The sequence below is a fragment of the Lissotriton vulgaris genome, chromosome 11 (genome assembly GCF_964263255.1).
Source record: "Lissotriton vulgaris chromosome 11, aLisVul1.2, whole genome shotgun sequence".
Lineage (NCBI taxonomy): Eukaryota > Metazoa > Chordata > Amphibia > Caudata > Salamandridae > Lissotriton > Lissotriton vulgaris.
Window position 1 is genome coordinate 995,264,478 of NC_141699.1, and position 25,565 is coordinate 995,290,042.

General features: G+C 45.4%; 1 protein-coding gene across 19 annotated transcripts in view; it reads right to left on the reverse strand.

The window, feature by feature from the left end:
* DLG1 (discs large MAGUK scaffold protein 1) overlaps window positions 1–25,565 on the reverse strand; it is a 1,304,904-nt gene that overhangs the window by 68,831 nt on the left and 1,210,508 nt on the right. For all 19 annotated transcript variants that reach the window (XM_086944257.1, XM_086944255.1, XM_086944253.1 and 16 more), the window contains 2 exons: window positions 5,845–5,946; window positions 5,237–5,409 (listed from right to left, as the gene is read on the reverse strand). In XM_086944257.1, the coding sequence (XP_086800383.1) occupies window positions 5,237–5,409; window positions 5,845–5,946 (275 nt within the window). The remainder of the gene's footprint in view (window positions 1–5,236; window positions 5,410–5,844; window positions 5,947–25,565) is intronic.

The window sequence follows — 25,565 nt, forward strand, 5'->3', positions numbered from 1 at the left end:
TATATCGTTACACAAGTAGTAACTTGTGCATCTGAAAGAGAAACGTTAGTGATAGACTCCTTACCTTAGAATAGATACCCCAGCAATACCTACCCCGATGATGGGTCTGCGAACCAATAATCACACCAGAAAGTCCTGGAGGACGGAACGGCCAAAGAAGCCATCCCTCCGGACTTGGCTGTCCAGGCAATAATGTCTTGCAAACGTGTGCAGCGAGGCCCACGTAGCTGCCTGGTAAATGTCCTGCAAGGGCACTCCTCGGCCCAAGGCAGTAGTAGTAGCCGTGGCTCGAGTGGAATGAGCCCTCAGCCCAACAGGGGGTTCCTTCTTAGCCAAGGAGTAGCACGCCTGGATACACAATATGATCCACCGCGAGATGGTCCGCTTGTGTACCGCTTTTCCCTTCTTAGCGCCCACGGAACCAACAAAGAGTTGGTCATCCACCCAGAACTGCCGTGTGCGATCCAGATAGAAAGAGAGCGCACACTTTGGGTCCAGACAGTGGAGCCTCTCTTCCTCTGTTGAGGGATGCGGTGGCGGAAAGAAGGTGGGCAAGGTGATGGATTGCCCGATGTGGAAGGCTGTGACTACCTTGGGCAGGAAAGAGGGCCTTGTCCGCAACACAACCCGAAAGGAAAGGAGGTTTACAGGATAGAGCCTGGAGCTCACTCACTCTCCTGGCAGGGGTGATGGCTACCAGGAAGGCAGTCTTCAATGTAAGAAGGCGGAGAGGACAGTTCTGAAGTGGCTCGAAGGGAGCGCACATCAGAAAAGTAAGAATCAAGTTCAAGTCCCACAGAGGCATCACAAAGGGAACAGGAGGGAACGTATGTGTGATGCCTTTCAAGAATCGATTAACAATAGGGGACTTGAACAAAGAAGGTTGATCAGGCAGCCCCAAAAAGGCTGAAAGAGCAGAAAGGTAGCCCTTGATAGTGCCCAGAGCAGAGCCCTGCTGGGCAAGAGAAAGAAGGAAGAGAAGAACCTCAAAAAGAGGGGCAGAGAGAGGATGCACAGCCTTTGCTGTGCACCATGCCACAAATCTGTTCCACCTGCAGGCGTATACCGACTTTGTGGAGGGACGCCTGGCTGCCAAAATGATGTTACAGACTTCAGGAGGCAAGTCAAATGGCCTCAACTGTCGCCGCTCAATCTCCAAGCATGGAGGTGGCGACTGGACAGGTTCGGTGGAGGACCGTCCCCTGCTGCTGCAACAGAAGGTCCTCCTGAAGAGGCAGACGAATCGGGGGATCGACTGACATACTGAGTAGCTCGGGATACCAGTACCTTCGTGCCCAGCCCAGAGCCACAAGGATGACTTGTGCCCGGTCGCGCTTGATCTTTTTCAGCACTCTGGGCAGAGGTGGTATAGGCAGAAAGGCGTACAACAGTCCGCAACTCCACTCGCGACGAAAAGCGTCTCAGAGCGAGTGCCGCCTTGGAAATTCCAACGCGCAGAACTGATGACATTGAGCGTTCTCTTCGGTGGCGAATAGATCTAACCAAGGCTCTCCCCACTGCTGAAAGAGGCCTTGCGCCCCGTCCGAGTTCAGATGCCATTCGTGATCCATCATGCACCGGCGGCTGAGTTCGTCTGCCCTGGCGTTCAGAGAACCTGCCAGGTGTTCAACCACCAGGCTCACACCCTGATGTTCCAGCCACTGCCAAAGGCGCAGAGCCTCCTGGCAGAGGGTCCACGACCCCACCCCGCCCTGTTTGTTGCAGTACCACATGGCAGTGGTGTTGTCCGTGAACACCTGCACTGCACTCCCCCGGACAGAGGGGAGGAATGCCTTCAGTGCAAGACGAATCGCCCGCAGCTCTAAAAGGTTGATATGGAGCCGGGACTCCGCCGGAGACCAGAGGCCTCTGATCTCCGCCTCTCCCATGTGGCCTCCCCAGCCCTGGAGGGACGCGTCCGTCACAACTACGTGCTCCGGTTGGGGAAGGCAGAGGGATCTGCCGCTGGCCCAATCGCGGTCCGTGAGCCACCACTGCAGCTGTCTCGCAGTTCCCTCCGAGATCAGGACATGGTCTGACAGGTTGCCCTGATGCTGGGCCCACTGAAACTTCAGGTCCCACTGCAGAGCCCGCATCCGCCAACGGGCGTGATGCACCAGAAGGATGCAGGAAGCCATCAGCCCCAGAAGCCGCAGCGTCAACCTGACCGAAACTCGGGATAAAGGCTGAAAGATTGGAATCCGAGCCTGTATATCCCGAACCTGCTGTTCGGGGGGGGGTAAACCCAAAACTGCGCCGAGTCGAGAACCGCTCCGATGAAATGGAGCTTCTGAGAGGGGCACAGGTGTGATGGAGAACCCCAGCTGGTGCAAGAGGTCTGCCGTTGTCTGGAGGTGGCTGACGACTGTCTGGGGCAAGCCTGCCTTCAACAACCAGTCGTCGAGGTAGGGGAAGACTGAAACCCCTAACCTGCGCAGATGAGCTGCGACCACCGCCATCACCTTGGTGAACACCCGTGGGGCGCTGGTAAGGCCGAAGGGGAGCACGGTAAACTGAAAGTGCTCGTGGCCTACCATGAACCGCAGGTAGCGCCGGCAGGACGGGAATGTGGAAATAAGCGTCCTGCAAGTCCAACGCTGCCATCCAGTCTCCTGGGTCTAGGGCAGCTAAGACCTGAGCCAGAGTCAGCATTTTGAACTTCTCCTTCCGGAGGAAGCCGTTGACGTTCCGTAGATCCAAGATATGGCGTAGGCCCCCTTTGCCCTTCTTGGGTACCAGAAAGTAGTGAGAGTAGCAACCACATCCTACTTCTGTCCCAGGAACGCGCTCGATGGCCCCCTTGGCCAAGAAGGGGCTTCTCTCTCCCCTTCGAGACGACCCCTCAAGCCATGCCACCGCAACACCACCGCGTATCGGGGGATCATTTGCGGCTTCTGCAGGAGGAAGTTTTGGCCCTCTTGGAGGAATTGGATGTAGGGTTAATGTAAATCCATGGTGGAATCTGTGACACTTGTATCTCCTGGACATAGATTGGAGCGCCTGCATGTTTAGCCTTCGCGTTGTTTTTAACTATGACTGTATATACCACTTTCTCTACACCACAGAGCGGTGCACTATCTTCCTGAGCTGTTGCCAGGCGAGGAGAGGCACGTTCCTCTTACCCTATAGATGAGCGAGAGGAGTAGAGTGACCCAGCAATTAATAACTGTTCACTTAGGATAACCTTGAAATAAGTTGACAATATAAGATGACTTACACTAATCTTGGTAACGTCGTTTTTATCTTTGTATGTGTCTTTTATTTATGTTGTCTGTGTCTTGATGACGTGTCTCCCGGGCAATCCCCCGCATAAGTAGGAGGACTACCAGGTTTGAACAGGTGATATCTGTATCAAATAATTTCCTTTTCTATCTATTTCACCGTTTAGCAGTAGCAAAAGATTTAGGTCCTGAAGAAGCGGGAGATACTAAGTGATCTTTAAATTTCCGCAGAAACATGTCGACCACCACATCGGGCCAGTAACTATTAGGTTCAATTACTGGTTATTTTGCACTGAGTTGCTTTTAGCTTTGAAAGTGAACAGCACCAGAATAAAATATTTTTGCGTTCACTATTCAATTTTATTACAGAGCACTTATCCCTTTCTTTTCACAAAACCTTTTTCCTTGCACTGCTTTTCAGTTACCAATACCATTCCCCTTTGAGTCCTCAACTGCACAACAGCAGCCTTTTCCCTCAATAGGTGGCAACAACTAAGATCCTCCACTTTGGGAAGTGGTTCAAATGATGAACGGGCGGCAAAGGGCGAGTAACTGATGGATATCTTCCTATTCAGTGTGATATCCTGTTGTGTGCTTTACTAACACACTTAGAATACACATTCGGTCATCTCGACACAGCTTGACACATAATTGACCCACAGTTATTTTTGTTTGTATTGTATACTTTGCTAAGGGGGCTGTAACTGTGTGGTCGGTAAATATTCCCTGGGACCCTCCATTTAGTTGTTTTGTTGTTATTAATAAATGTCCAAGCCCATGGCATAAAAAAACAAAAAATATCTGAGGTTGAGTCTTAATGCGTCATTGTGCATTGTGGACTAAGGGAGGAGTTACAAGGCATTTAGTGATTCACAACTAGTTGAAGACAAACAACTTGCAAACGCACATGACCAATTCTAGATGGCAGGAAAATGCAGACCATGTGTGTCTACAGAAACACATGCTTAGAACATTAAAGGCCTCTCAAAAAAGATGATAGAGGTCTCTTGATTCCTGGCAACATTCTCTGAGAAAATCAGCAGTGCCAAATTTAAAAAACGAAAGCTCACCTATTAAGTCAATTTAGAAGCACCCTGGAAGAAAGTCACACAGCGCACAATCAGGATAGGGGTTCTTGGCAGCAAGGAATTGCAAAATCATGTTTAGACCCGATCATCAATGGCTTAAGTGAAAAAAACGTAAGACTAAACAATGGTGGTTTAAGAAAAAAGGTGTAATCATTTATAAAACATTGAAGCCTGCAATCACTGTACAAAAGCGCCAATTGTATAATTCATTTACGACATTTGAAAGCCTGCAATAAGTTTTAAAAAACAGTCTCATGCGCTTACTACATTTAGAATATAGCAATATGCCTATAAAAGCCTATCCATTTGTACTTTTAGTTAAAAGTAAACTGTACATCACAAGTTACTATTAACTCGTTAGAAGTGCCTGGGTGTACCAAGTATGCCCCAGCTCAATCAGCACACAGCTATTCTCCAGCCATCTCTAATAATCTGAGTGTCTGTATGCCTCTGGCGGTCTGCTGAGCACACTGCTAGCTTTCATTTTCAAACCCTGAAAATACACCCCACTGGAAAAAAACATAACTTCTTACAAGTGACAACTTTGCATTACTTTTCTTCATGGGCACCCAGCATATAGCCTAGGGTGCATTATCCTATAAATAATGTACTGGTGGGAGGTCTAACCTCACATAACAGATCGGTTATAAAATGTGTCTGTCAGGATATCTTTCAGTTGTTAAATGGGCTTGGTGTTTCCCTCTGAACATTGTGATTGCACACTGGAAATTGAGTGAGCTTTCGTTTTTAGATTTTCATTTGTTAATTTCTTTTTTTGTACAGTTAATTATATTTTATAAATGATATAACACTGAGAAAAAAAACCTAAAAAACTCACATAACACATCTTAAGCAATGATTCTAGCACACTAGCGCTTCCTAGAAGCAATAAGGTGATCTGGACAGAAGTGGCTCACAGTAAGTTACCTTTTCTGCTACTTCCCGTACAGACTGGACACTCGTCCCATAAAGGTGGTTGTTGTACTGTCCCGCCTCAATGAACTTGTGATCTTGGATATCCTTTTCCATCTGCTCTCGAGAGCCCATAAAGTGATAATCTCGACCATCTACCTCATAATCTCGCTTCGGTCTTGTAGTGTCTACAAAAATACAAAAGCAGATTTATTTACACATCATAAATAACTTAACATGTGTAGAGAAGATAGTGTACTGTTCACATATCCTGTGTTTATGTACTTTTCCTAGAAATAAATCCTAATAGTCTCAATCGGGGTATTTTGAAGCGCAGGAAGGTCGCCAAAAACTTTTTGGGGGGGAGCAGCTCTGTTCTGCTCATTTTCAGATTATAAACAAAGGAAGAACTCATGTGAAATGAAGTACTATGTACTAACAAGTGCTCCTTTCATTGGATCGAAAACATCATTTATGTACAAAGAGGCACGGCAGTATGCATGAAGTGTGGCAAGGACTTTACAATGCTAAGAGAGAATAAAAACTATTACAAAAAGAAATCAGGGATTGTTATAACAGGGTCATATTGATTAATCTGTTTACAACACGGAAAGCATACTCACGTGGAACGCAGGACCCAAATTTGTCAGGGAATTCTGAGATTAAGTCGTCATTTATTCTGTCTTTCATAGGACCTAAAATGATCACTGGTCGTGAATAACTCACTGAAAGAAAAAAGAAAAGGAGTCCGTATTAGCATCATTTGTAATGAGAAGGTAACAGAACAGATCAAGACGTTAACAGTGACTGCAAACTCACTGTTTTTCAATCCATAGACCTCTCCATAAATTCTGCTAATTTTGTCTCTAACAGATTGCAGCCTTCAATCCTATCCTAGCTTGAGACCCAGAATCAGAGGCATGGGCAGATTGTTTTGTTTGGAGTGCCAACGCTTAGCCCTGCAGGTGCATTCATGCGATATCCTAATAATTACTTTCCGTAACTCCAAGTGGGAGCTCCTTGCATTTCCTTTGAAACAGCTGCTGATTCTCAGCATGAGAAAAGCAGGAACTAAAGCTTCACTAGCAAATGACAAGGACGACTACTCAATGACAAGGACGACTACTCAATACCAAGCATTAGTGTATATACAGACTACACAAATATTATTCTTCCAAATCTGGTTTACACTTGCTTGGTGAAGATTCTACATGTTTAGCATTGGTCTCCTGCTTTTGCTTTTATTTCACTTGGTCTGTACAAGTGCTTTCACTGCCGCTCATACGCTCACCCATGTCACTTTGATCGACAAATCTAGTGTACAACACCTGCCACACGCCAAGTAGCTTTCAAAAGACCACAGAGTGAATAGCAAAAGCATGGCTGTAAGCCTCGCCCTCCTACACCCACACAAGCCTATCGAGAAAAGATACACCTGTTCCCTCCTGACTGATCCACACACCAGCAGTGGCACTGGGAGGTGGAGCATAGAGGCGGAGACGGCACAGCAGAGGGCAGTGCTGAGGCAGGGAAACCAGTTAACAGGTCATCAACAATGGAGGCAATGGCGCTGAATTGGTGGGTAGGGTTTCGTGAGTTTCCAGGAGGGGAAATTGCGATGGCTTTCGCAAGCAGTTGAACGCCTAGACTTGACTGATACATTGGCATATGAGGTAGATTTTCTCTGCACCCATGAGCACTTAATGGAATAGAGAATTTGGTTAAGTTGTGGGTTTGAGAACAAAATAGGTTATTTCAGATAATGGCAAATGATGGCCTTTCCATTATATATTTAATGCTAATATTGAGAAAATCGTTCCTGGAGGATGATAAGTGATAATATTATTTCCTTGGACCCAGAAGAAACTTGCTACTAAGGGCGTATTGAACATTTGTCTGTATTGATCAAGTTGTATATAATTAAGACAGCCATATGAGACCAAAACCTATAAGACTGGTATAACTTTACAGATCTGTGTGCTGAGTAACCAAGTAAGTTCTTAAACAATGTAATTTGTTTCAAGTTTCCAAAATTGATGACTGTGAAGAGGACATGTTCTGCCTTGAAGAGGCGGGGGGCAAACGAAGTCTAAAGGGTGATTGACTGTGAATCAAAGGCCTCTCTGAGTATCCAGTTATGAACTCTCTTTTGAAAGACACTGCCATAAAAACAGGGACCTCCCACTAAGGACAGTTTATTTACACATTGGGATGTGTGAAGACCAACAAACTCAGGGGGAAGACAACATTTTTATTACTTCCCAAAATGTATTCTACCGCATAAATGATTACATCACCCAGAGGCCTCTTCTACACAGGTTCACTAAAACAGGGTTTCTGGCACAAGGTACCTCAAATCATTTTCCACAGTGTATGGTGCTCAGCAGCATGCAACATAACAATCAACCTAGATGAAAATTTGATTAACATCTTGGGGGGATAGAAAACTAGTAAGCAGACTGAGAGAAGCCATTGATCACGGTTTCTTAAAATCACATTGAAACGGTCATAACAAATGCACCCTGTGGGTGTCCCACCCTACAAAGTAATGATTAGAAGGTGGTGAATATCTACCATGACAGGCCTTAAAAAAACAATAGTTACTTACCTGTAATCTGTGGTTCTCCAGTATTGGTGTCTTTCATAGATTCACATCCCTGAATCATTCCCAGTCGTCGGAGTGGGAGTCCCATGGTACATAAAAAAGCAATAATATGCAATAATATCCTTAGAAAAACTTGGTGACAACCAACCAGGAAGTAAAGTAGCCCCAGCTACCAGAGAAAAAACTTCCACACTCATGACTATCCTAGTCATTTTGTATAGACCAAACTGCAGCCAATCAGGCGACAGCACCCACCAGAATGTTCTCCCCAGAGGCTCAGGCTCTCAGATTTTCTCGCACAGGAGTGAAGCTAAAACTTCCCAAGCCTAAAGCCTCTGAGAGGAGGTGGGCAGGTTGCATGTGAATCTATGACAGACACCAATACTGGAGAACCACAGATTACAGGTAAGTAACTATTGTTCTTCTCCAGTATTGGGTTGTCTTTCATAGATTCACATGCCTGAATCAGAGTAGATAGTAGTACCAAAATAATGCTTGGAAGACGCCATTTGTAGCATAGTTTGTACATAGCCAGTATATACATTTACCTAATAAAATGCCAACTTTCATATATGCATGAATCAACTTGCAATCACATGAGAATGTATTCAATAATAGGCATGGAATATGTGTCTTGAAAGCAGTACAGAGGAGGGAAAATAGAGGCTCACCTTATCTGAAAAGATTGCGTAGAACCGCTTGACCCACTGAAAAATCAACCTCGCTGGTAGCATCCAAGCAATAATGCTTGGTGAAAGTATGTCTGCTGGACCAGGTCGCTGCTCTGCAGATCTGCTGAAGGGGAACTCCAGCAAAGAGAGCAGTCGAGGAAGAAACAGCTCTCGTAGAATGAGCTCTTGGCGTGGTCTGTAAAGGTCTTTCCGCTTGTATATGGCAAAAGTCAATAGCTGCTGAAATCCATCTAGCTATGGTTTGTTTAGACATTGCTTGTCCTTGTCGCATCTTTCCATAGGCAACAAACAGTTGATCAGATTTGCGGATGACCGAGGTCCTTTGCAAATAGAATTTCAAACATCTTCTGATGTCAAGGGTATGCACTGCCCGCTCTGCAGGGGATTGCGGATCAGGAAAAAAAGTCTTTAAGATAAGTGGTTCGTTCAGGTGAAAATCGGAAGGCACCTTAGGCATAAACCTTGGGTTTGTAAGTAGTATCACAGAATTGGATGTAAATTGCAAGAACGGGGACTTGACTGTGAAGGCTTGAACATCACGGACTCTTCTGGATGAAGTAAATGCCAGCAGAAGAGATACCTTCCATTTAAGGAATTTGAAATCCACCTTGTGAATTGGCTCAAATGAGTGGCGCATGAGCTGCACTAACACTACATTAAGATGCCATGAAGGAGGTGGACGACGTACAGGAGGAAACATTCTGAATAGTCCTTTAAAGAACTGTTGTATTATTCTTTTTTTTTTTTTTGAAAACCTTTATTGTGCAGATGGAATCATACATATACGGCCTACAACCAATCAGGCCAGCCACGACACATTATGAAAGTACAAGAGACAATAATGAGATTTCCCGGCAGTCGCCCAGCGTTGTACAAGCAAGCGATCAAATATTAAAGGGCTGAATATGACCGCCGGAAGCAGCATTAAAGAAGGTTAATTTTATAATATAATAGGAAGTATAGCAGGATCAGTTGCAACTTTTAGTCGTCTAAGTTCCCTTGGCGGGCCACGTTTCAAACATCAAGACAAAAGGGCATCGGTAAAAACGGGTAATAGCAGCGGTTAACAGGAATCAACTTGTAGACGCCCCAGTTCAAAACAGTCCCCACCGTGACCCATCACGCACCCGTCGACCCCTTAAATGTATGCTAGTACATAACAGAGGAACCAGAGCAGCGGCCTAGTTATATTCATCCCCTATACTAACCCAAATTAATAAAAAGGAAGGGAAGGGGGGGAGGAAAGGATATTAAAAAGAGGGAAAGAAAGAACGCCGCGCTGCTGCACGCGCCCCACAGCGATAAAAGCGCACAAGGTTGAGAGACCCGCTATCGGGGTTAGGGTGTGCAAGTCATGATATATGTGCAATCAATACCGTAGAAGCAAGCAAGTCATCCCCCATCCCCACCAGCCATCACACCATGGGAGACACGCACAGACACAGCGTCCCGATAAAGGGATACAAAAGAGCCATAGAACTAAAAGAAAAACGAACAGTAAAGAAACCCCATCCCACCCGCCCCACCCTGCACCCCTGCAGAAGGCTACGGCCCACCCCCCCAGCAGCATGCCTGTCGCCCTAAATAGAAACCCGAAATATAGGAAAATTAGATAGTGAGAAAAGAAGCAAAACTGAAAAAAAGGGGAAAAAGAACCAGTGGGAGAGGAGAACTGCAATTGAGTCATTCGGCCCCTACCCCCCGCCTTCACACATATGAAACCCACATCAAAGTGAGATCGACACAGCCTCAAGTATCAGAAACATTCGAAGGAATCGGCCACATTGTCGCGGCTGCGGGCATTCCTCATCTACATCCGTTAACCAGTAGTCCGCCGGGTCCAGTCCGGCTCACCCCTGTCCTCTCCTGATCATAGCTATCATGCGCAATAGAGTAGTGGGCAGCAAATAGTTTGAGGTGGAATGGACACAGGATCGGAACAAATCAGGCCAAGGGTGTAAACCAGAGGACCCCAGTATCAAACGGCAAAGCAAGCAATGGCTGCGACAGTCTAGACTTTCCAATAGCAACATCAGGAGCAGCAAATAGTATGGGTGCAGTCTCGCCGCCCAAGAAAGCGAGGTCTCCCCCGCAAGGTAACAGCGTTACCACACCAAAGCAGTTCGAATCGAGCATCCACCTCGCTCCCCAGTCATTCGGGCATGAACGGGCCCCGACGTGGGGCCCACGCCCGCGCCCGCCACAATCAAAGCTACCTGGAGATTCAGGGCCGCAGGCGTACAGTCTTGTAGATGCACGGCGGCAGCACTCCTCGCAGCAGCCGAGGGGGGCGAAGCAGCACACACTCGAAGTCGAGCCGCATCCATGAGGGACGGCCCAACAGATATGGCGGCAGACCTATTATCTCGCACAACGGCGCCGAAGACCATGGCCTCACGTAAAGAATGTAGGGCGCCAAGGACATCACCAATCGTGGGCTCACGCTCACAGGACCCGGCCCTCGTGCACTTCAGCGACCCAGGTTCGCCAGTCCGAGTAGATCTGTGACTCAGGGCGCCGGTCGCCATCTTGCAAGTTCAGCCGTGACTCTCCGCGCCTCAACTTCTGGAGTGGGCTCTCAAGCAAGGCCCACCGCTGGAGTCCCCTCGAGCCCCAGAAATGGCAACCTGGGGGCAGAAAGGAGGGCCACCAAAAATGGGGACCGCCAGCGCCACCGTCCCACGGACGCCGCCCGCCGAATCCGGACAGGGCAACAAAGGGGGGGCATGCCTCCTGCACGGTCTACCCCCATCCACGGCGGGCCGCGCCCTACCACAGGGCCCCCAGGCCGCCAGACCGGGCCCAGTCAGTCGCCACCGGCACAACCGCACAACGGCCTCTTCAGCCGACCCCTCTCCTCCACCAGGGGCCGCCGCCGACACCCTCACTCTGGCCGTCCGTCACAGGCAAGTCCCCGGTCTGCACGCCGCGGAGGCCCCGGACCAAGCAAGGGCATAACTCCAGATCCGCAGCACACAGGAGCCCCCCGGGACAGACGGTGAGTGCGAGCATTGTTTCACCTTTCCATTTCTAGCCGAGTGTGTCGCCTCGGGGCAGAATGAAGATCAGGATATGCGTTTAGGCAGGAAGGTTGGCGGAGCCAAGCTACAGGGCGGCCATCACGGCTGCGAGCTTGGCTCCTCCCCCCTGTTGTATTATTCTTGAAGAATAAAGAGAGGTGGTGCCATCTTGTTTGTATCTTGAAATGGCCGTTAGAAAAACTTTCAACGTTGCATGAGATAAACCTGATCTTGCCATTTGTAAGAAGAAAGGCAATATCTGATCCGGCGTAGCCTGCAAAGGGTGAATCCCAGCAGATTGACACCAAATGCAGAACCTTTTTCATTAAAGTCCGTATGTTTTTATCGTTGCAGGAGCTCGTGCTTTAGCTAGCACCTCCTTACAATCCGCAGAGATATTCAGATGTGCGAATTCAAGGTGTTCAGGTGCCAAGCTGCTAATTTTAGAGAGGCCGGATCCGGATGGCAAAGCTGCCCATTCTCGATTGAGAGGAGATTCGGTATTGGTCGAAGCTGTATTGGTTCGCACTCCAAGAGGAGAAGAAGTCCGGTGAACCAGTATTGGCGAGGCCACCTGGGGGCGATAAGAGTATGGGTGATATGGTTCTCTCTTCATCTACAGGAGAACCCTGGGAACCAACGGGATCAGAGGAAAAGCGTAAGCGTATATTTGAGACCAGTTGATCGAAAAAGCATTCCCCTGATAGTCTCTGTGGGGATGCCAGCTTTCAAAGAACATGTATTTGCTGTTCTTCTTGGTCGCAAAGAGGTCTAGATCGGGATGACCCCACTGTTGGAAGATCTGATCCATTGTTACTTGATGTAGCTCCCATTCGTGGATGGACACCGTTGATCTGCTGAGGATGTCCGTCAGCACATTTGCAATTCCCGGTACATGAACAGCCAAGAGATTGATCCTGTGTTGTATCGCCCATGTCCATATTTCTTGGGCTTCCTGAGATAGAAGAGCCGACGCTGTTCCTCCCGGTTTAAGTAGTGCATACTTGTGGTGTTGTCTGTGCGAACCAATACTGTGGTCCCTTGGATGATTGCTCAAAAGGATTTGAGATGGCTCTTAGCTCCAGCATGTTGATGTGCCTGGCCTTTTCTGGAGGACTCCAACTCTCGCTGACCTTCAGCCCCTGAAGATGTGCTCCCCAACCATTGAGAGATGCATCTGTGGTAATCGTGTAACTCAGTGCGTCTTGAAGGAACGCACATCCCTCCTGCAGATTTCTGTCTTGGATCCACCAGAGAAAAGCTTCTCGCATCCGAGGAGTGATGTGAATGAGATCCTCGATTGAACCCGAGACTTGCAGCCATTGAATGTTGAGTTCTTCCTGCAGAGGCCTCATTCTGAGGCGGCAATTTGGAATCAACGGGATGCAAGAAGAAATCATTCCCAGAAAAGACTTGAACTGTCGGACTGAAACTGACCTTCAGGACAGCAATATTTGAGCCATGTTTTGTATCCTTTCTTGTCTTTCGTCCGATGTCAAAGCACGGACCAGATGTGTGTCCAAGGTAGCTCCCAAGATTGCCTGTTTCTGGGACGGAACAAGGTGTGACTTGTTGAGATTGATAGAGAGTCCCAACGACTGGAAGAGAGACAGACATCGTTGTACATGGATGTTTGTGTTTGAGAAGGAACTCGCCTTGATAAGGCAATCGTCCAAGTAGGGAAATATTTGAATTCCCTCCAGCCGGAGGAAATCTGCTACCGGAGCAAAGGCCTTTGTGAACACTTTGGGTTCCCATCGTAGCCCAAAGGGGAGGACCTTGAACTGAAAATCCCTGCCAGCCACTCTGAAACGCAGAAACTTCCTGTGACGGGGTAAAATGGGAACGTGGAAGTACGTATCTTGAAGGTCCAGGGTGGCCATGTACTCTCCTGCCGAAAGAAGATGCAGTATTTCCTGAAGCGATAGCATCCGAAACAATAGCTTTTTCAAATACTTGTTGAGGGAATGAATGTCTAGGATCGGACGCCATTCTGCGGATTTTTTCTTTATGAGAAAGAACCTTGAATAGAATCCTGTTCCTCTCTGTCCTTGAGGGACTTTTTCGATTGCTCCTTTTTGTAACATCAGATTGATTTGGGAAAACAACTCTTTGAGATGAGCTGGAGGTGGTCCTTTTGGAGGGACATTTGGAGGAAATTTTACGAACTTGAGAGCAAAGCCCCTGGCCACAATGTCTAGGACCCACTTGTCCGATGTTATTGAGGACCAACTCGAGTAAAACTTTGAGATTATTCCTCCAATCTTTACATGGGACTGTGGCAGTAGCGGTGGCAGGTGGTAATACTCATTGCCTCTTATTGGAATCTTTTCCGTGGTAGGCCGGCTTTTTCTTATTCTGGGAGTAAGTGGTGTTGCGCTGGCCATAAGATTGGTAACGCTGGGACTGGTAGCGCGGATTCCCTTGATAAGACCTGCAGGAAGAGTGTTGACCATAACTTCCTCTATTAGAGGACGATCCACGTCCTCTCGCACCCCGAAAGGGCGGCTTTCGAAACTGTAAAGTGCCAAGGGATCTGGCTGTTTCTGTGTCCTTCTTAATTGTTTGCAAGGCGTCTTCTACCAGCGAGCCAAACAAATTCTCCCCATCGAAGGGCATATCCAACACCTTCGCTTGCACCTCATGGCAAAAAGAAGTCGCCTTAAGCCAGCCCTGTCACCGTAGGACGGCAGCCCCTGCTAGCTGTCTGAATCCCGTAGAAGACGCATCCACCTTACAGTCTATAATCTCGGCTGAGGTTCTCTCTCCTTCCTGCAGTATTTTGAGAGCTTCAGATTTAGCAGGTTCAGGAAGCATATTTGCCGGTCGTAACAGCCCAGAATGGCCAAGGAGTTAGCCGCCCGGACCATTGTCGCTGCCTTCGTAGATACTTTTTCCCCAGTAGAATCTAGACGCCTGTCATCTCTATCAGGCGGGGCTGTAATCAGCGATGAAGGATTTCTGGACCTCTTTTGTGCAGCTTGTACAATCACCGAATCTGTCTAGGGGTGACCAATAAGGCAAGCTGGGGTCTTTTCCGGAGCCTTATATTTTTTATCTATACGTGGTAATACTGGCGGGATAGATGCAGGAGTAGACATCACCTTAAGGCCCTCTTTCCATATGAAATCAATAATTGGAATTGTCTTTACTGGTCTCCTCGGCTGGTCCTTGAAGTCATAGAGGAAACATTCCTCCTTCGTAGTTTCCATGGAGATATGGAAACATTGAGTCGCTCTTTCCATAAGAAGGTGAAAACCCCTAATGTCCACTGGAGGTGAATCAGCAGGAATTGGAGGCGAAGGAGAAGGTGTCTGGATTTGATAGTCATCCCACTCCGACAACAAGGATCTGTCATCCACTTCACCTTCCTCTCGCTCCTCATTGTCTGATTGATGTTCCTCAGGTTGATGAGAAGCTTCTGGTGAACGAGGTGTTGGTGACTTGCATTCGGATGTGGAAGCTTGAACCACAGGTGTAGGTGGTACCGAATCCACTGACTCAGATGGCGGGAAACGCCGGTAATAATAATTGAGCATGTGCTGAAGATTAGTCAACAATGTCACAGGCATCAGGGCTGTTGGAATACTAGTGATGGGTGACGCCACCTGTTCAGGTGAAGGTGGATCATCTTGATCCTCTTCCTGGTATTTGATGAGTAGTTCTGAGGACTTGTAGCTGCTCCAAACATACCATCCAAATCAGTCTTCATCACTGTCCTCTGAATCCAGCAATTTTTCAGGGACCTGTAAAGGTACTGTACGAGGTGACAGGCGCAATGGAGATAAAGGTTCTAGTCCTGAACCATGCCTTTGTAACAGGGAAGGCTTCGTCGTAGGCGGCGTAGATGTAAATACCGTAGATGGTGACGAAACTTGCATTGTCGTACAAGTAGATAGTTGTGGTGTCGACGGAGGAACCGTTGACGGACCGATCGACGGAGGCATAAGCCCCGACGATGACAACGTCGACAAGAGGGAAGTTTTCGTCGACAATTTGACCGTTGACGATGCAGGCTTCGTCGACGTCGAGAAGGTCTTTGACGACGACGATGAAGTGACCGTCGACGACGATGTCGTCGTCGACGGAGTTTTCTTAGATTTTGACATCAACGGGGCGCCGAGGATGGCAGGTGTAGATTCCTTCGCCGACGAGATAGGTCTTACTGAGACAGACCATTGTCGACGGAGAAGACGCCGTCGACAATATCATTTCAGGTTTAGGTGAAGAAAATGTTACCGTAGATGTAGATGTTGCGTCAGCGGGAAGCTTCGTAGACGAAGGGACTGTCGGCGGCATCGTCGACGATAGGGTCTTCTTCTGAGGCAAAGTCTTCTCAGATGATGATTTCTGAGGTAAAATCTTGGTCGATTTTCTCCTCCGGGGCGTTGATGGCAAAGGTTTGCTCTTACCAGGGGGAATAGCCTTAGAGGTGGTAGGCTTCTCTGACCCCCTAGAAGGTTGCCGTCTCCTCACAACCTTGGCCCTAGGAGAAGATAATACCTCCTCATCAGCTCTCTTACTAGAAGCTGTAGTAGATCCAGAGGCAATACTGCCTACCTCAGATAGTGGATCCTCATGATCCTTGAGCTTCAGTAGCCACAGAAGTAAGCGGCCCTCTCTGTCCCGGAGGGTCTTTTGAGGGAAGGTCCTACAAATCTTGCAGTCCTTCACCTGATGGTCCGGGTACAGGCAGTAAATGCATTTCTTGTGGGGATCTTCTGAGAAAAGGTGGAGCTTACCACAAGACCTGAATAAAGATTTCTTAGAGGAAGACATCCTAAACTAAAGAAATCCTGAGAAACTTTAGAAGAACTGAGCAGAGCTCAGGGAGACTCCCTTCACACGACGTGCGGTAGAAATTCTCAGAGCCTGAGCCTCTGGGGAGAACATTCTGGTGGGTGCTGTCGCCTGATTGGCTGCAGCTTGGTCTATACAAAATGACTAGGAAAGTCATGAGTGTGGAAGTTTTTTGTCTGGTAGCTGGGGCTACTTTACTTCTTGGTTGGTTGTCACCAAGTTTTTAAAAGGATATTATTGCATATTATTGCTTTTTTATGTACCGTGGGACTCCCATTCCGACGACGGGGAATGATTCCGGCAAATTAATCTATGAAAGACACCCCAATACTGGAGAAAAACTGAATATTAACATCCACCAGTGTGGATGCAGACCTACACATTAGAAAAGGAGTATCTAGTCAGTGATGACTTAACAGTGGAGGATTGACAAACTAAAAGGTTGGAAAACAGTGTTGCACTAGAATAAGGATCTGATATAAAGCCACACAAAATGGCTCTATAAGGTGGGAAATAAAGCAGGAAAACGAATTAGTAAAAGACAAGAAGGAGAAGGATGGGTAACCGAGACAGACAATGGTTATGGGGAATACATTGGGGGAAACTTCGAAACTGTGGACTGCTTTGCTAATTAGTTTTAGGACCTTTATTTGGTAACTTCAGGAGGGAATACATTAATGTTATGGAATTTACAGCAGAGTTGCCCTTATCCACACAACCAGAGGGTGATGGGAACAATTGGGAGGCTGTAATGTAGAAGCAGGAATCCTTCAACCTGCACCTCTTTCCCACACAACCAGAGGGTGATAGGAACAATTGGGAGGCAGTAATGTAGAAGCAGGAACCCTTCAACCTACAACTTTATAGTGTGCTAAACAAATATAGGGAAGATCTATGACTCTGACGGAAACTATCCATTTCTTTCTTAGGCTCCACTGCTCTTTTTAAAAAGAGAATGATTTCAGAGCTTCAACACATACTTTAAAATATGCCTTAACCACTATCAGAGAAGTTTTTTCTAAATTTGGGATGCATAATTCTATAAGTTTCACTGCAAGGTTGCCTTTCTATAATTTCTACGTGCACGCTTTACTAAGGGGTGTATGAAAGTGGCATAGCTCTACCAGATGTCCATGAATGCTAACAGGCAGTACAACTGGCATTGTTAAATGATTGGACATTTTAGCTGCAGGAAGACTTTTCTTAGGGCAGGCAGACAGACAATGGATGGGAGTGCGGTTTACATCCTAGCCTCATAGCAACAGGCACTTAAGAGGCTTATATGAATAAGTTATCAGTAGTGAAGACATGGCAAGCTGCAAATTCAAGCCTTGGCTTCAATGACGTCATGACAAAATGTACCGTCCACTTAGTAACTGACATCCCTATAGTATCACTTTTGACATGTTTCGAAAAATGGGACAATCACTACAACTACAATGGGAAATGTTGGGGGATCAAAATGGGTTAAAATATTTTGAACAACTGCTAGAGAGAACATCGCTCTCCTATACAAGGTTGTCCTATATTTGTGATTCAGCCATGCTTTGGGCACAAATGTGGCCTTTATGCATCCACATTACTGCTTCTCGCTGGAAAACCGGTATTAACAGAAGCATTACAATTTTGGTTTCATCATTTATAAGACAAAAACATACCTATCACATTACAGAAATTTAAAGAAAATTGGGAAAGAGACTTGTTGGAAATAAAAGAGGTCAACTGGGAAGATGACCCTGCATTATGCTAATGAGATTGAAATCACGGCAGGGGTTTGATTTTTTTCAGATCAAGTTACTTCACAGAACACATTAAAGTCAAGTCTAATTATTGAAGCTTGCCAGAGCCTGCACTGACTAGTGTCCTACAGGCTGTGGATAAAACGTTTTCTGCTATTACATTATTTGGGTGTGTCCCAGGCACACACCCATTCCCAGATTAGATCTGACCAAAGGTCCCATAGAGAGATAGGCCAAACTTCTGTTGCTAGTCATTTGGAATGGCAACTCTCCACCTAAATATACCAAAAGATTTTGTGATTTACGCCATTGCTAGATTGTGTGGAGCTATCAACCGGCAATCCAACACGGATTCATGCATTTAGAAAAAAACATTTAATAAGGATGAGAATGCAACCGGAATAAGATAAGATACCTGAGGGGGAAGCTTCTATTGCCTCACAAAATCAAACAAACATGTAAACCATGATGTATGGTACTGATTTATAGTGAATAGGAAGAGATTTCATAGAAGTTTTGAAAGGCCAACAGATTATTTTGTAACCAAGAAACTTGCATACTGTATAAATTACATTCTTCTTTGTATATATCTTTTATGTCAACAGATACTGTATTCTGTAATCTATAAGTAATGTACGTTTTTAAATGCTGACAAACTTTAAAACCTAATAAAACTAACTATAAAAACAAAGATCCAAATCAAAGTTAGCATCTTGAAATTCTGCGTTGTAAGGAAATTATTCACATCCTAAAAATTCACAATGTTCAAAATGCAACAGAGTTCTTCACGCTTTTTCTTTAAAGAGTGTGTGTCTATATATATATATATATATATATATATATATATATATATATATATATATATATATATATATATATATATATATATATGTGTATATATGTATATTTGCACTCTGCACTTTCACTCGTTTTATCTCTATCGGCCCTGCTTTGAATATGGTTAGGGGATTTATCCCAATATTGTACAATGTCCATAGCAAGTGACTTTTACATAACATGATATATTTTATGTCATTTATGTCCTTGACTATATGTGAATAATGGCATTATTTTAACGCTATTTATAAATTACTAGGTATTTCACCAGTATTATTTTTAGTGTTTTACTGCTTATTTTAATTGTACAGATTCTGTGTATTTTACATTGAGTGTACTAGCAGTCTATTTACCATGTCAATTTGTTGTGGCCCAATTGGATTGTAGCACTGGCACTTTAAATTCTCACTCCTCACACAATCTCGCCGTCATGTGAACAAGGCTCAAGGGAGCCGAAACGTTAAGAAGCCGACAAGCAAAATAATTACTTAAAAGAAGAACCGAATTTTGGTCCGTGCTCGTGCTTTGCTTTTCATTGCGTCTGCTAACGCAACTGCGCATTGGGAACTGAGGTTAAGTGATATTATATATATATATATATATATTCACTTAAAAAAAACATAGGTTTCAGGCCTTATATAGTTAGGAATTCGCATTTAAAAAACCATTGAAATTGCTCCTATATAGTTAGTTGTACTAACTATATTTTGCGCACCCGCAATCCACTGCTGATGTCACATATTACATCATGAAAGCTTCATTCTGGAATCTCTCCAAATCTGCCTCCGAGCTGCAGATCCTACGCATCCTCAGAAACTCCCCATAGGGGATGCTTCTGACAAGACGTTTAGGATGCGAACTACTGGCGTGCAATATCGCATTGCCCACTGTCAGTTTTCTATGAAGTTGGGTCTGCAGGGTACCTTCAGAGATGTAATTTTCTACATCTAAGAATTGAATCCGATTGGTGCTAATTTGGGAGGTGAATCGTAAATTAAGTTGGTTATCATTAATTTTGTTGACAAATTCAGTGGCCCGATTCCACCGAGCCCCTCCACACCATGCAGATATCATCAATGAAGTGCCAGAAATGCACTATACAATTGGGGAATAAACTGGCGAGTTCACCCATAAGGACATGCTCCTCCCACCACTCTACATGTAAACATGCATAGGTGGGGGGAGAAGCATGCCCCCATAGCCACTCCCCTCAACTGTTGATAAATCTCTTTGTTAACACCTTGGCTGCTAATGGTTTTCCCCTCCTGTGCTGATATTCTTTGAATACCATTATTCATGACAAGCTTAGCTCGTCATAAGCACAGCTCAACCGTGCCTCATAACGAGCTGAGCTCGTCATGAGCAGCGAAGGGGTTAAACAAAAAGTAGTTGTTATTCAAACACAGTTATAGCATTCTAAGTAGCATAGTGCTATATTGACTATATGCAATTCTACTTTTCCCCAAATAAAATTTTGCGGCATTAAGTCCATTCACATGAGATATACTGGTATATAGGGAGTTTATATCTAGAGCAAAAAGCACAAATTCACTTTCCCATTCTATACCATTGATTTTAGAGAGGAAATGTCCAGTGTCCTTGATGAAGGATGGTAAGGCTTCCACATATTCATGCTAAAAATGATCCACATATCTGGAAACAGATTCCAATAAGCTTCCCTGAGCGGAGATGATAGGTCGCCCAGGAACAGGGGAAATTTGCTTATGGATTTTAGGAATCAAATAAAAGAAGGGTGTAACTGGGAAATCATTAAAAAAAAAGCATGTTCTTGTTTACTCATTAATCCTTCGCGCTTCCATTGATTTAATTCCTTGTGTATGGTGTCTTTGAGGCACTTAATGTCATTAAAACTGCCCTTCCTATAACACGTGGTGTCACTTAGATGGTTTTCCCCCTCTTCCGTATACAGATTCCGGGGCCAGATAACTGTATTACCCCCCTTATTTGCCTTGTTGATTATCAGGTTGGAGTTGCTTCTTAGTTTTTTCATCAAATTACTATATTGTTTTTCCATTAATTTTAATTTGTTTCCTTCTTTGAGTGATGTCATCAGTGATGTCACTGACCATGTCATGAATGATGTAATAAGTGACATCATCAGCAGTAGATTGCGGGTGCGCGAAATATAGTTAGTACAACTAACTATATAGGAGCAATTTCAATGTTTTTTTTTTTGGAAAACCTTTATTATATTGTTCAACACAAGATACAAGAGCAGCCCTGCAACAGCAGGGGCCGGCACCACAGGTATGTAACACTGATCAGTAATGCCAATAACCCAGCTATTCAGCTGACAACCCACGGGTCTTGCAGCGGTAAAGGATAGACGGTGTATCAGAATCATTGCGAATCAAGGATATGAGAAGGTTTCATTTTATATTTAACCCCCCCAAAAAATGAGATAAAGAAGAAAATACAGGATATCCGGAACTACACACTCGGAGGTACAAAAATGCGGGTAGGTGTTAAAGGTAGTCGTGAATCAAAATAGATCAACAATATAAATGCAAGCGCCAGTTAGTTCCCTAGGAGTAAAGAACAAAGCTACCTATCTATCATCGCAGCCACCCACCCCAGACCCCGCCCACTCATCTACTTCAGGATGAAACCGAATGTTATCGCTACCGGACCCTGCAAGTAAAGAAAAAGAAAAGGGGCCACAGAACACAACAAAGGCACAATAACAAACCCCCCTCACACCCGCCCCGCAATGGCTACGGCCTACCCCACTAGCAGCACGCCTGTCGCACAGAGGAACCCCGAAAGAGAGAAGAGAGAGAAAAAAAAGGGGCCATAGAACAAACCAAAGGCAAAATAACAAACCCTCCCACCACCCTGCACCCCTGCAATGGCTACGGCCTAACCCACTAGCAGCGTGCCTGTCGCCCCGAAGCATCCCCAAAGGGAGAAAGTAGCGGAGGAGGAGAAACAGAAAAACACACTCCCGGATATCCCCCACCAGATGCGACCCCCCCGGAACAAGTTCTAAAGAAATGCAGCGAAATACACTATCAATCCGGGGAAGCACCAAACATACCACCCGACTCCCGCAGTTAACAGGTCACAATCCCAACAGCAGAGTAAATTGTTGTCCCGTATCCTGAAAAGCCCCACAAGTTAACCCTGGCCAGTATGAATATTCACTGGAGCACTTATAACTCAGGCCACAGCAACAGTGAGAGCGATAATGCTTGCATGAAAATTCAAGTCAATACGAACAAGCGAAGTAAAGGATAAGAGTCCACGATCCGTACAAAGCATGCGAGAAAAAACATGGCAGAATGATGAAACTCTCCAATAGTCACAGGTGATCTTGTTAAGGCAGTCAAGGTTGTCCATAGAGAAATTCGGCGAGATAGGGTTCAAGCAGGGGACGCAGACAATGTTCATGGATGCGCGATCCGTAGTATAGGAATCCGCAGCGCCAAAGGGATCCGGCGTCTGCACGGGGACCTCGAAGTCGGATATACAATGTTCCGTTGGCGCCAACGCTGGCTGCAATGATGGCAAAAAGCCGCTGTCCGGTCTCCGGCAAAGATCGTCCATTGTTCCCGACAGTGCCTGGTAGTTGACGGTGATCTGTGAGTGGAGCGCTCTAATGGCCGCCATTACGGCGTGCAGCGGTGGCGAGCCTTCTGTCTCCTCCATCTACCCTCGCAAGCCACAGATCAGGATGCAAACCCCGGAGGCCGGCTTCTCCGGGGTAGCAAGCAAATCTGGAGCGGACACCAGCAACGGGCGCTATCACCTCACGACGTTACTCTTTTGCCGCTGAGCAGGGCTCCCGTCCTCACTCCCACGACAAGCTTACTGTGTCTCCAGACGTAGGATACGGGGCCGCAGCAAACGATGTGACACGCAGTAGCGTGTGTGTTGCAGGCAGGATATAAAATCGCCGTCAAAAACAGGAAGATTATATCTCCGTTCGGGAGACCGGACAAAGCCCAGGGTTCACAGCCGATGTTGTTCAATTCCAGCCCGGATGGGTTGGAAATCGAGGCCCCGGCTTCCGCTCCGGGGTAGGCCAAGAATAAAACACGGCGTATCTCTGTCACCCGGTATGATAGAAAGTTCGGGATTGCGCCTTCAGAGTCAGTTACTCCTCATACATACGGGAGTTCGGTGTGAAGTCAGGATAGTTTGCAGGATATACGAGTTGCTGGCGGAGCCGGGAGTTTATGCGGCCATCTTGGTTACTAGCGTAGCTCCTTCAATGGTTTTTTAAATGCTAATTCCTAACTATGTAAGGCCTGAAACCTATGGTTTTTTAAGTGAATAAATATATATATATTTGTGCACAGCAAATCCACAAACCTCCACGCCGACAGCGTGGCGAAAGAAGGAAACTGACCCCACGACTTCAGGCAAGATGTTAAGTTTATTAAAGACCTTTCCGACTACGCGTTTCGAGTACTGTGTACTCTTGTTCACACACTGGTTAATTAGTCAGCCTGTTATTTTTGAATATATATATATATATATATATATATATATATATATATATATATATATATATATATATTCAGGGGTCGAGGGAGACCTGAAATACAATAAATGAGCCATATTCCTGCCTACCTCGAGTACATGCCTCTTCTTCTTTGGAGTTGGATGTTTCTTTTGAGATATTTATAGATATATATATCCTTTTTCAAGACAATCCGATATTGGCGTAGATACAAATCCAAGCTGCAAATACGGACACGGACCCAAAAGTAAGTGCAAGTAATTTTATTCTTCGGTGTTTTCAGTCGCCATGACGCGTTTCGCGCTTACACGAGCGGTTGATCACATGACATGGCTATCATAGGACATTGGTTTAAATACAATTGATTTTGCATCACATGTTGTAGCCTACAACTACAAAAGAAACAGAAGAAATTTGCAATTCTAGAAAACTAAAAATAAATTTGCTGATGTTTCTGTGAAGCAATGTTGAATTCAATATGCCTGGAGTGGTTAAAAACATGTGCAATTTAAACATATTGTTAAATACTTAAAACCATGCCTTAAAAAAACGGTGATTTAGTGCAATAAGGGTGTGCTGGTTAAAATTTACGTTTGTTTGTAAAAAGTGCAACGCTAAAAATTGCAGTCGATTCGCTTTGGGCAGCATGTGCAATTGGGACTCATAGTTAATTATTTAGTCATAATTTAACTTTATTTTGTCTGAACTGCTCAAGTGTGACAACGGAGCCCCCGTTGTCATTTGTATTGCATTTGTTCAAATTGGTTGATACAAATTGAGGTCGCAACGTTCACAAAGCTTTACGGTGGGCGTTTGAGGGTTCAGGGTCAGGGTTAAATGTCGGTATAAATACTTATTGTGACCCATGTTGCCTCCTGCTTATTCTCCCTGGGGATAGGTGTGCAAAATGACGGTATAAATACCAGAAGGTAATCCCTAACATGAAACCTGAGTGTGGCCCAGCCTTGGGGGTTTGTGTTTGAGATCATGCAGCTAGTTGCATTGTGGCCTGAAAACCATAAACTTTCCCATCATAACAACATAACCTGTAAAAATACATATACATGTGCAATCAATGTTTCATAAATACGCCAATCAATAAAAACCTTAAAATGGTTAAATAATGGCTAAAAGAACAAATACATTGTTACAGTACATACATTACATGGTTAAAATATAACAAGACAGGTAAAAGTTTAAAAGTGTAATAAATATTAATTAATAAATATGTATTTAAAACGCCACTAAAAAGATATTAGACTCAATACATCCCCTATTGGCATTGTCAATTTGTCAGTTACGACCCTAAGGGAAGTGACCCATTACAAGCATGTGTATAGATCCTCTGTGATGTTAAGACCTGAGGGATGCTTGGTGTTCTACATATGTATCCATGCCTACTTTTTGTGTGTGGGCAGAACATATACCATCAGTCCTAAAAGGTGGACCCTTTGCAATCACCTATGAATGTTTCTGGGATGCCGGCAGGCTGCGGAAGCTGTAGAGTGCACCCATTTCAAACCATTGACAGGACCCGTGCACCATTGGCAAACTGGATCGAGTAATGAAGTGGAGAGAACGTCTCCGTCACAGCACAAGATATGGGAGGGTCCCCTAAGATGGCACTGGGAGAAGTGTGTGTACCCATGGAAGTCACTGTGAACTTCTCAGCTGAGACTAGAAGAATACGATTTTTTCTTTCTACTGAAGTATCTCCACCTTTAATTGAAGAGTGGAAACTTAAGAGCAAGGGGCTCCTGAAATGGCTTTTGGAACAAAAGAACGCTCTGCCCTTGAAAGACTACAATGCATTATTGGCTAGAGTACAGGAGATGATGCCACTTGTAAAGCTTGGACAGCGCTCAATCATTTGAAAGTGACGGTACCCATTTGGAATTCATCGAGCACTTCGTCCATGGAGGGAAACAAAAAGCTCTCATAAAAGAGAGGGCAATGACTTTCTGTGGCTCTAAATTGGGATCTGAATACTAGTACCATCCTTCAGGTACCAGGATTGGTCAATTAAGTTCCTGGCAACAGTATTGATGAGATCGCTGGACATCGCCTCCTTAATCTCAGGTGCCTCCTTGCCTAGGTTGATCATACATTTAAAAATCTCCTTAGCATAATCTGGGAAAATGTGGAGTATGGATCAAACACGCGCC